The sequence below is a fragment of the Rattus norvegicus genome, chromosome 6 (assembly GCF_021556685.1).
Source record: "Rattus norvegicus strain SHRSP/BbbUtx chromosome 6, alternate assembly SHRSP_T2T, whole genome shotgun sequence".
NCBI classification, from domain to species: domain Eukaryota; kingdom Metazoa; phylum Chordata; class Mammalia; order Rodentia; family Muridae; genus Rattus; species Rattus norvegicus.
Window position 1 is genome coordinate 140,938,120 of NC_141539.1, and position 12,725 is coordinate 140,950,844.

Consider the following 12,725-nt stretch of genomic DNA (forward strand, 5'->3'; position numbering starts at 1 on the left):
GCCCCCTGCTGCTGACTATGATTTGCCTTGTCCTCTAGTAAAAGCATGGCTTTGATAGCTTCAGATACATTGTGCATGTGTGTGACATTTGGAACTCTCGGAATTTTTCAGAGGGTATATACTTGCTTGAGCCCTGAGAGGTCGGATTGGTCCATTTTGGTCATTGTTGGTGGTGGCTGTTCTGTTTGTTGCTGTAGTTTTGTGGTTTGTTAAGAATTCGTGGGCAAAGAAAAAATAACAAGAATTTAAATCTCTTTCAGGTGAAGAACAAACCCACCCCAAGGAACTTGACACCCCTAATTAGCAGGAAGTAGCTTAAATATAACATTGCCCCCTCTTATTTCTATTCATTTTTTCTATCCTATCTAGTGTTATGGGATTTGAAGCATAGAACAAAAGAGGGATGGAGAAGGAAAAGTAAAAAGAACCCATAAATTAGTCAACATCCAGCTGCATACAATGTTGACAGTTTTAGGAAAAGTAATAAAGATTATGAATGTTGAATGCAGATAGTAAATTAAAGAAATTTGTTTTAAGTATGTAACTTAGGGGTGATTCATGAAAAGGAACTGGTGTAAAACGTCCATATTTGAAAAATATCGATACAATATATATATATATATATATATAATTTTGTAATTAACTTTTTAAAAATATTTAAGTTCAGTATCTGTTGTTATATAGTTATTTATTTTGGTGTGGAACATGTTTTATGTAACATTCCCATACAGCAGGTTATTATTTTAAGATATCTTCAAAAATTGAAGGAACATGTATGTGAGCATAAAATCATAAAGAGAAATTTAGAGACAACATTCTAGGCCCCTGCTATGGTACATTTCCATATTTTCTATCTTGCCCGCTTCCTAGGCAATGACACTCTATAAAGATTTGGGGTGAGTCTCATTCAGCATGGTGTGGGTGAACCTTGAAAGTGCCTCTACATATGGAAAGACTCCTCATTTTTTATATTTCAAATTAAGGAATTCATTCTACATGCCACACTTCCCACAAACAAAATGTGACCTATGATCACATAGTCCAGAACAGAATTCTCCAGGCTAATGAGGTATCTAGAGTCCATGAAGGTTTATCCAGTAAGCTTCTCCTCCTTGACATTCTCTCCTGCAAAAGGTATTTAATCTATTGTCCACCCTGTGGAGTTAGTAAGCATTCATTTTCCCTAATGAACTGTCAAGAAACAGTATGGATAAACATGGAGTGTCTCTTTCGTCAAGAACAATTGTGATCAGCATGGAAAAGTCCTTTGCCTACAGATCTATAGCCTAAGCCTCCTTCAGAAGCCCACTCTGTGTTCACAGAAAACTGCTGCCAAACATAGGGTAATCTGAGATGCTAAGACAGAGTTCCCATTCCCCTGGCTCTGGACTCAGCCTCAGCTTGCAGGCCCTGACATTATTCCCAACGCCTCATGACTCAGTGGTGCCTGGATGTCCTAGAGTTTGGGAGTCCCCTACACTGGTGTTGCTTCAGGCTTATGGTGCCCTGTTCCTTCATTCTGACATGTTTGTGCTGTTTTCCAGTGGCAATTTGATGCCTAGTAGTTGGGAATCCTGGATTTGGCCTCCTACATTCTAGGCTGCATTTTCACATTGCCTGCAGAGCGTCTCAGTTTTTCCCTAAAGCCCAGCACCCGACAAAGGTGGAGCATTGTAAATGCAGTCAAGTACATGCCACACCAGCATTGGAAATGAAGACGGACTCACAGTAAATGGTCTTCATAATGACAGGGACTTAGATATTGTGACATTTCAGATTCTACAGTGTCTGAGAAGAGTGACATAGATTTTAGGAACAAACTTCAGCGATTGTTGTAACCTCTTGTGTTCTTCAAGGCAAGAGTAATAAATGACATAGGTAAGCATCTCCTGGGGCTTACAAGTGTTAACTGATAAGATAAAACTTTGCAGAGTTAGGCAACACCTTTGATGTCCCTTCTCTGTATATGCTTCTAAGCTTCTGCACAATTAATTTATTTGTTTTTTTCTTTTTTGATGTTTCAATCCAATGCTACTGGGGATATGGACTTAGTCTCATTTTCTAAGTTCTAAATGAAATATGAAAACATTTATAGCACCCCTTCCAAGTACTAAGGAACATCACACATACTGAGGTGGAAATATTGTAAGAGCCAGCATGTGAAGACGAGTTCTATGAAGTGCTGTCTTTGCATGGGACAGGGTCATCACAACCATCAACACTTATGGGAAGGGCCTCCCTGGAAAAATAAAGGCATGAGAAGAAGGCAATAGTTGAGAATAAGGAAGAGGTCAGCAGGAGTTGTAAATCGAAAAAGTTGTGCACCGGAGGTGACTATGATTACTCTCAGTTTTATACCTACACAGAGTTTTTATACAAAAGTAAGAGATTTCTTCCATTGTCTTCTTTTCCTTTATTCTAATGAATATTGCCTAATTGCACATACATGTGCTCATTGACATGACATCTGAATTTTCCAACACGTGAAAATATTTCACCTACTGTCACTACAAAATTACATGTATTTTACAGTATTTGTTTTCTGTAAATGTCACTTGCTTTCCATTTATAGCTATTTTTCATATAAATCTCTAAATAAGAAAACTTTCACATGTCTCTGAAATGGTAAGTGTTCTGCCTATTGTTGATAGATTCCCATGGCTCCACAAACCATTAAATACAACTGACACAAACTGTCTGCAGAATACATCACATAGTTCAAAGATTCATACATATCTAATATTTTCTAATGTAAATGAGTCATTTCTATCTTTTCATACTGAAGAAGGAGTTATGCAATAGTGAATATGTACAGTTATTATTCACAATACTAATGGCTGAAAGAGTGTAGATATTGAACACATATTTTATGACATAAATTCATTCTCGCACAAATAAATTTTCAATAAAATATCTCTTTTCTTCTTATAATGAGGCAATGAAGGGAAAACATGAAAATGTTTTCTATTTTTTTGTGATGATAGAATTAATATACAGGCCTCTTAGATAGAGACACCAGAGGAATGACTTCCATGAACAAAGTTTCTAATGTAAATAGATTATTATCAAAGAAATGGACAATATATCACACAAAAAACTTGGTCACTGAACTCCAAGGCTCACTACTGTTGTGTTAGTAAATTCAAAGAGGGAGGATATTTTCTATGGAGTTCTGGGGGAAGGCAGTGCTTCAGGTGGCCCATGCTGATACATTCCTTCATTCAGATGGACCAGCCCAATGATGGTAGAGTATAGAATAGACTTTATTCAGGGCATGAGGAGGGAAGTTAAGACCATTGTAGTGAGGAGAGAGAGAGAGAGAGAGAGAGAGAGAGAGAGAGAGAGAGAGAGAGAGAGAGAGAGAGAAATAGTCGTTGGCCATGAGGACATGGCAAGAATGTTGGGAGAGGAATGGGGAGAGTAGGGACAAAGAGGGAAAAGGGTAAGAGCAAGAGTAAAAAAGGGCAAGAGGGAGCAAGAGGTATCAAGAGAGTGAGGAGTGGGCAACCAGCCCCTTTTATACTGTAGGCATACCTAGCTCTTTCCAGGTAACTGTGGGGTGGAGGTTAGACAGAATGCCAACATTCTCCCATTTTGGTTTAATTAAAAAGAAAATAATGTAGGCAATGGTGGAGCAGGAATAGGGCTATTGTGATCTCTGATGGCCTCATGCTTGTTTTGGGGCGACATGTCTTTAGGGAACCAAGAAAAGTAGATGTGGGATATTTGTCCAGTCTTAAGAGTTGGTGGATTTATGGCTGTCCAGGTTCTGTGGAAAAATTGGAGTATAGGTCAGAAGAAACAGGTCCAATGTAAGTATCTGTGTCAGTGAGAGGAGATTGGGACATTTGGAGGTTGCTTCTCTGGAGCTGTATGAGATGTAGTAAGTTTCTGGACTTGAAAATATGCTGAAACATTACACACACACACACACAGACACAGACACAGACACAGACACAGACACACACACACACACACACACACACATATATACATATATATATATATATATATATGTATGTATGTATAATAGGTAGAGGTCAAGAATATTTGGAAGAATTTTTTTCTTGGATTCACATTTGAAACCCAGAAAAATCCCACCAACTCATATAGATAGTAAGTGTAAAATTTAGGTAGATGTCATTATCTTGTTAGAGACTATTTTGTCCATGAGAGGTAAGTCTGAGTGGGTTTCCTACAGCATTATAAGTTTTATAAGTTTGCAAAGGAGATAACAACATGAATTAACATGAACATTCTTTAAGATAAGCTTTTTGCAGAGCAGAAGTAAGAAGACTTTTGTGTTTATACTATTAAATTGTTTAGCAGATTGTTTAGCAAGAAGGGGAAATATGAGACATTTAATCAATGAAAACTGAGTTTAGATAAGGAAGTACCAGATTATATCTTTGAAAGCTTAGGTTTGAACTAATTGCTAGAATCTGAGTTTAGAAGTTATTTATTAGTTGTTAAGCTATATTTATCTTAGCTTTCAATTAGTCAGAATTCTGGGGAATTGATTATAATCTAGCAGTCATAGATTATTTTAAGAAATGACAAAGCCTACTAGCCAACAGTTCTCTGTGGTCTCTGCAGTCTCTGTGGTCTTCATGGTTACTGGGACAGAGTCACTCTGGCTTTCAAGTCTGGAAGACAGGGCTATCTCTCTGTGGAATGTGGATATGTGTGACATGAAAAATGACTTACCTTCATTTAGATAAGTCATTTGACTCTGAGGGCAACCAGCTTTGCCATCTCTGTTTTTCCGTGGTTATCATATCACAATCTAGAAAGAGTCTTGAAGCTGAGTTCATATCTCCTGAGACCTTCTTGGGCAAACTATTAAAGGCTCTGGGAAATTTTGTCTTTAATAATCTTAAATAATTTAATAATTACCAGATTTCTGACAAGATTCATGGCTATATTGATTGGTTACACCTAAAAAGAGCACATCATATGTACATTGTTGAAGTCAAGCTATAAGATCGAATAATGTACTAAAACTTTTTAATAAAGAGAGAGAAGTTATAAGTATAGGAACATAGTCTGATTTCTACTTGAGAAAGCTCATTCAGCAAGAACGGAACATGGACTGTAACAAGGATATCTACCCCAGCAACTTTCAATACAGAAAGTATCAGTTCTGGTTGAAGTGTCCCTGTTGGTGAAGGACACTAGGGTTTGGCTGTGGCCTTGGAGCTGGTGACTGGAGGTGTGAAGGTAGGTGCCAATGCAAGGAGATTGGAGAGCCCTGCAGCAAGCACAAGAGGAGGGTAGGGGCCTGATTGGTCAAGAGAGGAGGCTCTGGGATAGCCTGGTAAGAAGAAACTGAGGTGGTGGCTTGCGTTTTTAGAGGTATGGAAACAGGTCTTAGGCAGAAAGAAGGCAGTTTGTTAGCTGGACGGAAGGTTGTACCATCATCTTGTGTGTCCCTCTTAACGAAAAGAAGCTAGTTTGAAGAAAATGAGTTACGCCTGGGGAGAGGTACTGAATTATGAGTACAGTATTCTTGACAATAATCTCAACACCCCAAATTTCTGGCAGACTAGATGTCTAAGTTGTTACTCAGACCATCTAGAGGCCATATACGCTGAGTCCTGGACCCAGCAGAAAGTGTCACTACACAGCCGTGGGAGTTTCTTTAAATGGCAGCAAGAGACATAAATCGGGGTGGGGTTGACAGTTCCTTTCTAGGGAATACTCCCCCAAAAGTCAAAGTCTTATCTTGTATGTCATCTAGGTTGCACCATTTAACATAAAGTTGGTCCTATCCCTCCTTATGTAATTGGGGGTCATCCTTGCCAAGTGGGATTCATAGGGGGTTGTTTCCCTGAATTACTCCTAGTTCAGAGAAAAGGAGTAACAATGTAAAAATTCCAGATGAAGTTGCAGGTAGGGAAGGATATACTTGAGTGCCACAAAAGACTGGAGTGTTTTGGTGTTTAGGGCATTGTGGCAGAGATGAAAAATCAAGAACTATGGTTCTATTGCAGTCTAGAAATCCTATCATTTCTTTTTTTTGATAGTTAAAGAAGATTAATCATGATTATTCTTGATTACAAATGTTGAAGGAATCAGAGAAAGGACTGAAAGAGATTGAAGGGGTTCAAGACCCCATATGAACAACAATGCCAATCAACCAGAGCTCCAGGGACTAAGCCACTACCCAAAGACTATACATGGACTGAATCTGGGCTCCAACCACACGGAGAAAAAAAAAAAAAATATATATATATATATATATATATATATATATATATATATATCTCAAAAATAAAAAAAAACAAAAAACAAATGCAATCTTCATTACAAAAACATTTAAAATTATGGATCATAATAGATAAAATTACAAATTTCTAAAGCCTAAATGAGCACTTGAAATTTCATAATTGAAGTTTCTAAATTTCTTTCCATTCAACAATTGCATAGATATTTTATGATTTGTTTTTCCCATCTTTATTAAATTGGGTACTTCTTATTTATATTTCAAATGGTATTCCCTTTCCTGGTTTCCAGGCCTACATCTCTCTAACCCCTTGCCCTACCCTTCTATATGGGTGTTCACCTCCCCAACCTCCCCGCATTGCCTCCCTCCCCCAACAATCCTGTTCGTGGGGGTCCAGCTTTGGCAGGACCAAGGATTTCCCCTTCCACTGGTGCCCCTACTAGGCTTTTCATTGCTACTTATGAATTTGGAGCCCACGGTCAATCCATGTATAGTCTTTGGGTAGTGGCTTAGTCCCTGGAGCTCTGGTTGATTGGCATTGTTGATCATATGGGGTCTCAAGTCCCTTCAAGCTCTTTCAGTCCTTTCTCTGATTCCTTCAACGGAGGTCTCGTTCCCAGTTCAGCGGTTTGCTGCTGGAATTCGACTATGTATTTGCCATATTCTGGCTGTGTCTCTCAAAAGAGATCTACATCCGGTTCATGATGGCCTGAACTTCTTTGCTTCATCCACCTTATGTAGTTTGGTGGCTGTATATGTATGGGCCAAATGTGGGGCAGACTCTGAATGGGTGTTATTTGTTATTTCAGCCTCTGTTCTAAACTTTGCCTCCCTATTCACTAACAAGTGTATTTTTGTTCCCCTTTTCGCATTTGGGTCATCTTTCTTGAGTTTCATGTGGTCTGTGTTGAATTCGTGGGAAATTTGAGCATTTGGGCTAATATCCTCTTATCTAGGACTGCATATCATGTGTGTTTTTCTGTGATTGGGTTACCACACTCAGGACAATATTTTCTAGTTCCATCCATTTGCTTATGAATTTCATGAAGTCATGTTTTTTGGTAGCTGAGTAGGACTCCATTGTGCAACTGTACCATATTGTCTGTATCCATTCCTCTTTTGAAGAACATTTGGGATCTTTCCATGTTCTGGCTATTATAAATAATGCTGCTATGTGTCAGGGACAGGACTGCCGGACTAGGCAAAGCTAGAGTCCTGCCAGGAGCAGATTCCTGAGAAGGGCTTGACCTTTTCAAAGAACAGGTTCCCGGAAGACTGTTGCCTCATTGTCTAAGAAGACTATCTTGCAGTTTAGAAATTCACCTTATGTCCTTGTGCACTTCCCAGTTCTCTCCCCTGCCATCCTCAGCTTTAATTCCTGCTTCAGGGCTTTAAATGCTGTACACTCCTCTCAATAAACAGACCTTGACAAGGACACTGCTTGGTCTTGCTCCTCTTTCTCACCCGTTCTCCCGCAGTTATGGGTTCCCCTCGACCCCCACGAATAATTTGGTCCCCACTGGCAGGGGCAACTATGAACATAGTGGCGCATGAGGCTGCTATGAACATAGTGGAGCATGTGTCTTTGTTGTATGTTGGGACATCTTTTGGGTATATGCCCAAGAGAGGTATAGCTAGGTCCTCAGGTAGTTCAATGTCCAATTTTCTGAGGAACTACCAGACTGATTTCCAGAATGGTTCTGCAATCCCACCAACAGTGGAGGAGTGTTCCTTTTTCTCCACATCCTCGCCAGTATCTGCTGTCACCAGAGTTTTTGATCTTAACCATTCTGACTGGTGTGAGGTGAAATCTCACGGTTATTTTGACTTGCATTTCCCTAATCATTGAAGATGTTGAACATTTCTTTAGGTGCTTCTCAGCCATTCGGCATTCCTCATCTGTGAATTCTTTGTTTAGCTCTGAACCTTATTTTTTTAATAGGGTTATTTTTCTCACTCTAGTCTAACTTCGTGAGTTCTTTGTATATATTGTATATCAGCCCTCTATGAGTTGTAGGATTGGTAAAGATCTTTTCCCAATCTGTTTGTTTTCCTTTTGTCCTAACAACAGTGTCCTTTGCGTGTATATTACTTTTACTATGTTTAGGTATGGGCCTTGAATTCCTGTTCTTTCCAGAACTTTTATCATGAAGGGATATTGTATTCTGTCAAATGCTTTCTCAGTGTCTAATGAAATGATCATGTGGTTTTTATCCCTCAGTTTGTTTACATAGTGAATTACATTGCTGGTTTTCTGTATATTAAACGTCCCTTCATAACTGGGATGAAGTCTACTTAATCATGATGGATGATTGTTTTGATGTGTTCTTAGATTTGGTTTGCAAGAATTTCATTGAGTATTTTTGCATCAATATTCATAAAGGAAATTGTTCTGAAGATCTCTGTCTCTGTTGTGTCTTTGTGTGGTTTAGGTGTAAGAGTAATTGTGAGTTCATAGAAGGAATGTGGTAGTCCTCCCTCTGTTTCAAGTTTTTGGAATAGTTTGGACAGAATTGGTATGAGGTCTTCTATGAAGGTCCAATAGAATTCTGCAGAGAACCCATCTGGACCTTGACTCTTTTTTGTTGGGAGACTTATAATGACTGCTTCTATTTCTTTAAGTGTTATGGGAATGTTTAAGTGGTTTATATGTTCCTGATTTAATTTTGCTACCTTATATTTGTCTAAGAAATAATCCATTTCCTCCAGATTTTCAAGTTTTTATAGTAGGATCTGATGATTTTTTGAATTTTCTCTGATTTTGTTGTTATGTCTCCCTTTTCATTTCTGATTTTGTTAATTTGGACTTGTAGAAATTTATTGTATAAATTTGTTTCTTTTTAAGGAATATCTTGGTTTCTCCATCTATGTTAATTGAGAGTTTTGCTGGATACAGTAACCTGGGCTGGCATTTATGTTCTCTTAGGGTCTCTATGACGTCTTTCCAGGACCTTCTGGCTTTCATAGTCTCTGGTGAGAATTCTGGTGTAATTCTGATAGGTGTGCCTTTATATGTTACTTGACCTTTTACCCTTACTGCTTTTCATATTCTTTCTTTGTTTTGTGCATTTGATGTTTTGACTATTATGTGACTGGAGGAGTTTCTTCTATGGTCCAATCTATTTGGAGTTCTGTAGGCTTCTGGTATTTTTATGGGCATCACTTTCTTTAGGTTAGGGAAGTTTTCTTCTATGACTTTGTTGAAGATATTTACTGGTCCTTTGAGTTGGGAGTCTTCACTCTCTTCTGTATCTATTATCCTTAGGTTTGATCTTCTCATTATGTTCTGAATTTCCTGTATGTTTTGGGCTAGTAGCTTTTTCCATTATCTTTGACAGTTATGTTGATGATTTCTATGGAATCTTCTGTGCTTTAGATTCGCTCTTCTATTTCTTGTATTCTGTTGGTTATGCTCACATCTGTGAATCCTGATCCCTCCCCTAGGTTTTCTATCTTTATTGTGCTTACTTATTGTTTCTATTTCTATTTTTATTCATGGATTTTTTTCGCTTTCTTCTCTGGTTTTGTTGTTTCTTACATTAGTTCTTTAAGGGATTTTTGTGTTTCCTCTTTAAGGGCTTCTAGTTGTTTACTTGTCCTGTCCTGTGCTTCCTTAAAGAAGTTATTTATGACATTCTTAAAGCCCTCCATCATCTTGAAAAAATGTGATTTTAAATCTAGATCTTGCTTTTATGGTGTGCTTGGATATTCATTGTTTGCTTTGGTGGGAGAATTGGGCTCTGATGATGATATGTAGTCTTAGTTTTTTTTTTTTTTTTTTTTTTTTTTTTTTTTTTTTTTTTTTTTTTTTTTTTTGCTTGGATTCCTGCGCTTGCCTCTTGACATCAGCTTGTCTCTGGTGTTACCTTGTCTTGCTGTATCTGACAGTGGCTTGACCTTCCTATAGGCCTGTGTATCAGGAGTGCTATAGACCTGTTTTCCTGTTTTCTTTCAGCCAGTTATGGGAGTAAGAGAGTGAGGAGGTAACAAGCAGCCCCTTTTATATTTTCATGCATAGCTGGTTGTTGCCAGGCCACTGTGGGAAGGAGCATGCCATCCCTTTGTTCTCAATACTTGGGAGACAAAGCCAGAGATAGATAGAGTCCCTGTGAGTTTGATTCTAGCCTAATCCACCTAGCAAATGCAAAGCAGCTTAGTCTGCACAGAGAAATCCTGTCTCAATGTTCTGCAACAATAATTATTTTAAAATAATTTAATTGTTTAAATTATCAAAAATGAAAATATTTTAAGTTCATTGATTTTTTGATAGAGAAATAAAAAATTAATTTAGAAGGTTGATATCTGCCTAGTTCTAGTGCTTTAAGGCTTATTGTAAATAGAAAGATTTGTGGGTTTTTATTAGGAACAAAAGAATATCAGATGGGTTATAGACCCTCAAATAATGTTTATTACATCAGAGAACTGGGTCCATGATTAAGCCAGCTCAGTCAGCCAGCAGGTTCTCAAGGGAGGGAGTGAGGATTGAAAACAATATGACAATTAGACATTATAACATGACTCTAGCTAGTGCTGAGGATGAAACAGGTTTATTGTTTTCCAATCTGCTTTTATATCAATCTAGTACACTCAAAGAATAAGGTTGTTCTCAGATCAAAGACAAGGTGATCAAGCAAGGTAAAGAACAATGAGATCCCACAGGTAGCAATCAAAGTAATAAGATCTTCAGAGGCCCTGGGGCTTAACAAGATTATCAGACAAAAAGATAATTAACACATTCTTTGGCTGTGTTTACCTTGAGCCTTGATCCTTGCAGTAGCCCAAATGTGAAGATTCTATTTCCTAAATGTGAAGAGCCTATTTCCTTGAGCCCAGTGACCTGTACTTGCCAAAATTTCTATGATTGACAACAAAAGCTCTCCACAGATTCATATTTCCTTTTGGTAAGTGTTTCAGCTAGACTCACTCTCAGTTATCTGTTCACCTCTTGCTTCTCTCCATTCCATGTTGGTCTCTTTCCCTAATCTCTATACATCTGATGCCCAATACCTCTTCCAGGCCTCTCTCCACTCAGGTCTCTCCCTCTGTAAAATTCTGTTACCTATTTTAGTTCCCATTCTGAGAAACATTCCACAAGCCTCCATTGGGCCCTCCTTGTTTTTGACTTCTTTGGGTATGTGGATGACAGCATGATAATCTGAATTTATACCTAATATACATTTGTATGTGAGTACACACCATGATTGTCCATTGTGGTCTTGTTTGCTTCGCTCAGGAAAATGTTGTCTAGTTCCAACCATTTTTCATCAAAATTTCTGCCTTACTTGTTTTTCATAGCTGAGTACTCTTCCATTGTGCAAATGAACCACATTTTCTTTACCCATTCTTTTATTAGTCTGTTACAGTCCCACTGAGTATATTTTGTGGTTGTCCACTTCTATATTTTCTATCTGTTTTACAGTAGCCTCATAATTCTTCTCAGAGATCAAGGGGAAAATGTTTCCTCTGTTTACGTCTAGGCACAGCTGAACCACTTCTCCCTTAGGTTTTCTGACACCCTCAGGATGTGTTTTTCACACTGTGTCTTGCACAGAAATATGTAGCCATGTCCTCATTTTTGAGGTTGGTGATCTGCAAATATGCAGTGCTGGCCGAGGTTTCCAAAGAGAAGACAAACCTCCCTGTGAAGTCAGCAGCATATGTTGTCTTCCCAGTGTTGGTGTTGATCCAGCCCATCCACTTCAAGCTCTTTCCTTGAGCCTGTTTCAGCCACTGCATTCCAGCCTGTGTAAAGGTATACCCAGAAGCCTTGCAGGAGATCTTCACTGACTCTCCAGGCTTCTTCACCTCAGGTCCAGACTGTACCAACTGAATCTGTGCTTGGGCACCTATGAAGAGAAAACAGAGAGGTAAGGAATCATGGAACTGCTTCCTTTCCCTTGGAGTTCTTGTTTTTGATGTCTTACTCTGGGCAGCTGCCATCAGGAATAGCAAGTTCCACACGCAATCCATTTTGTCTAAGACTGGGACTCAGTGTTTCAACATGGGCACTTCCTTCCTGGTATGTGGGGTAAGCCACAAATTTCTTCTCTAACAGCTTCTATAAGTTTGCATATGACTGAGCTCCCGAACTCATACGGAAATAAACCAGTCAGACAATTAGATATAAAAGGATCCCAGATGACAGGTAGCTGAGCCTATGCCTTACAGTATCTGTTGTTCATGACTTCATGCTGATTTTGTTGTCCTCCATGTCCTCTATTTGCTCTGGGTTTACTCCCTGATATTCTCACCCATACATTTGCCATTGTCAGGGTGTAAACATGAGCCTTATACATGTAACAGTTACCTATGTAACCACTTCTTTGCTGTCTGCCTTGCTCTGTGCTCAGACTCTATGACCTTTGTGTTTTCTAGTGGGTACATCAGTCTGCATACTGAGACCTTTGCATCAATACTTCTTTTCCTGTACAGCCTAAAAGGTTTCTGTTCTTGAAACTTTTTGGTCCTCTGTATTCTCATATTAGTGACTGACCTTTTC

General features: G+C 38.6%; 1 gene segment (V, D, J or C); it reads right to left on the reverse strand.

Annotated features, from left to right (window-relative positions):
- Nucleotides 1-10,754: 10,754 nt before the first annotated feature.
- LOC691878 (immunoglobulin heavy variable 7-4-1-like) lies at nt 10,755-12,252 on the reverse strand. The segment is given in 2 exon segments: nt 10,755-12,072; nt 12,151-12,252. Coding segments are annotated over 2 exon segments (375 nt in total).
- Between the last annotated feature and the right edge of the window lie 473 nt (nt 12,253-12,725).